The sequence below is a fragment of the Wasmannia auropunctata genome, unplaced genomic scaffold (genome assembly GCF_000956235.1).
Source record: "Wasmannia auropunctata unplaced genomic scaffold, wasmannia.A_1.0 LD288695.1, whole genome shotgun sequence".
Taxonomy (NCBI): Eukaryota; Metazoa; Arthropoda; class Insecta; order Hymenoptera; family Formicidae; genus Wasmannia; species Wasmannia auropunctata.
The window spans coordinates 1-838 of record NW_012074195.1 but is presented as its reverse complement, the minus strand read 5'-3'; the positions used below and the strand labels follow the sequence as shown (position 1 = coordinate 838).

At 40.3% G+C, this 838-nt stretch overlaps 1 protein-coding gene across 1 annotated transcript; it reads left to right on the top strand.

Moving 5' to 3' along the window:
• Positions 1–24: 24 nt before the first annotated feature.
• LOC105461428 (chromosome transmission fidelity protein 18 homolog) lies at positions 25–831 on the top strand (the record flags this gene model as incomplete). Its single annotated transcript, XM_011707923.1, has 3 exons — positions 25–238; positions 327–600; positions 663–831. Coding segments are annotated over exons 1-3 (607 nt in total), but the record flags the coding sequence as incomplete, so codon positions are not given.
• Positions 832–838: the final 7 nt, after the last annotated feature.

Below are 838 nucleotides of genomic sequence, written 5' to 3'. Positions count from 1 at the left end.
CTCAAGCAGAAGCCGGCATACGAAAAGTGTGCGGACATGACGTTTTTACTCTGACTATCGACGTCGCTGGTTTTATGTCGGACATCCTAGCGCCCAGATTGCGCACAGTTCCGTCTCATTTGTATTCGCCAAAAGAGAAGTCTGACCTCGCCAGAATAATAAACGTGATGCTGGATTTCGGTTTGTCGTTCGTGCAAGAGAAGAATCCTCAGGGAGGATATATCTACAATTTAGATCCGTATGTGACAACGATATCTAACAAATAACACTCGTTTTCATTTAAAATAATGCACAAATGCATTCTTGTTTTTTTTTTTTTTTTTTAGTAATATCTTGGAAGTTGGCGTTTTTCCTGATTGCAAGGCGCATCGAAATCTGACGTACGCGGTACAGCAGATAATCGCGCAGGAGTTGGAGGTCGAACGTTTGAAGCGCGCGAGCATTTTAACGGGGCTCGGTGGAGTCAACTCGGAGATTCCGGCGAATCCAAAAAAGCCAGAAACTACAGAAAATATTCAGAATAGATCTTCCAATCTTCCGAATAATAAGAATAATACGAAACAATCTACAAACGAAGAAAAGAAGCCTTTAAAAGAAATAGTAAGTTTCACGCGCTTTTTCATATTTTATCAGTCAGTTTCTTTATACTTCAACAATTTCAGGTGTACAAAGACTTTTTCGGAAATATCATTACGAGTGAGAAGCAGAATAAAGCGGTGAATCGTATATCCCCGAAGTCACAGAAAAATTACTCCCTGATGCAGAACATTTTAACGAAACACGGAATATGGTACAAATATAAAGAAGGTTGCAACAACGCCGTTCGCCGGAGTGTGTT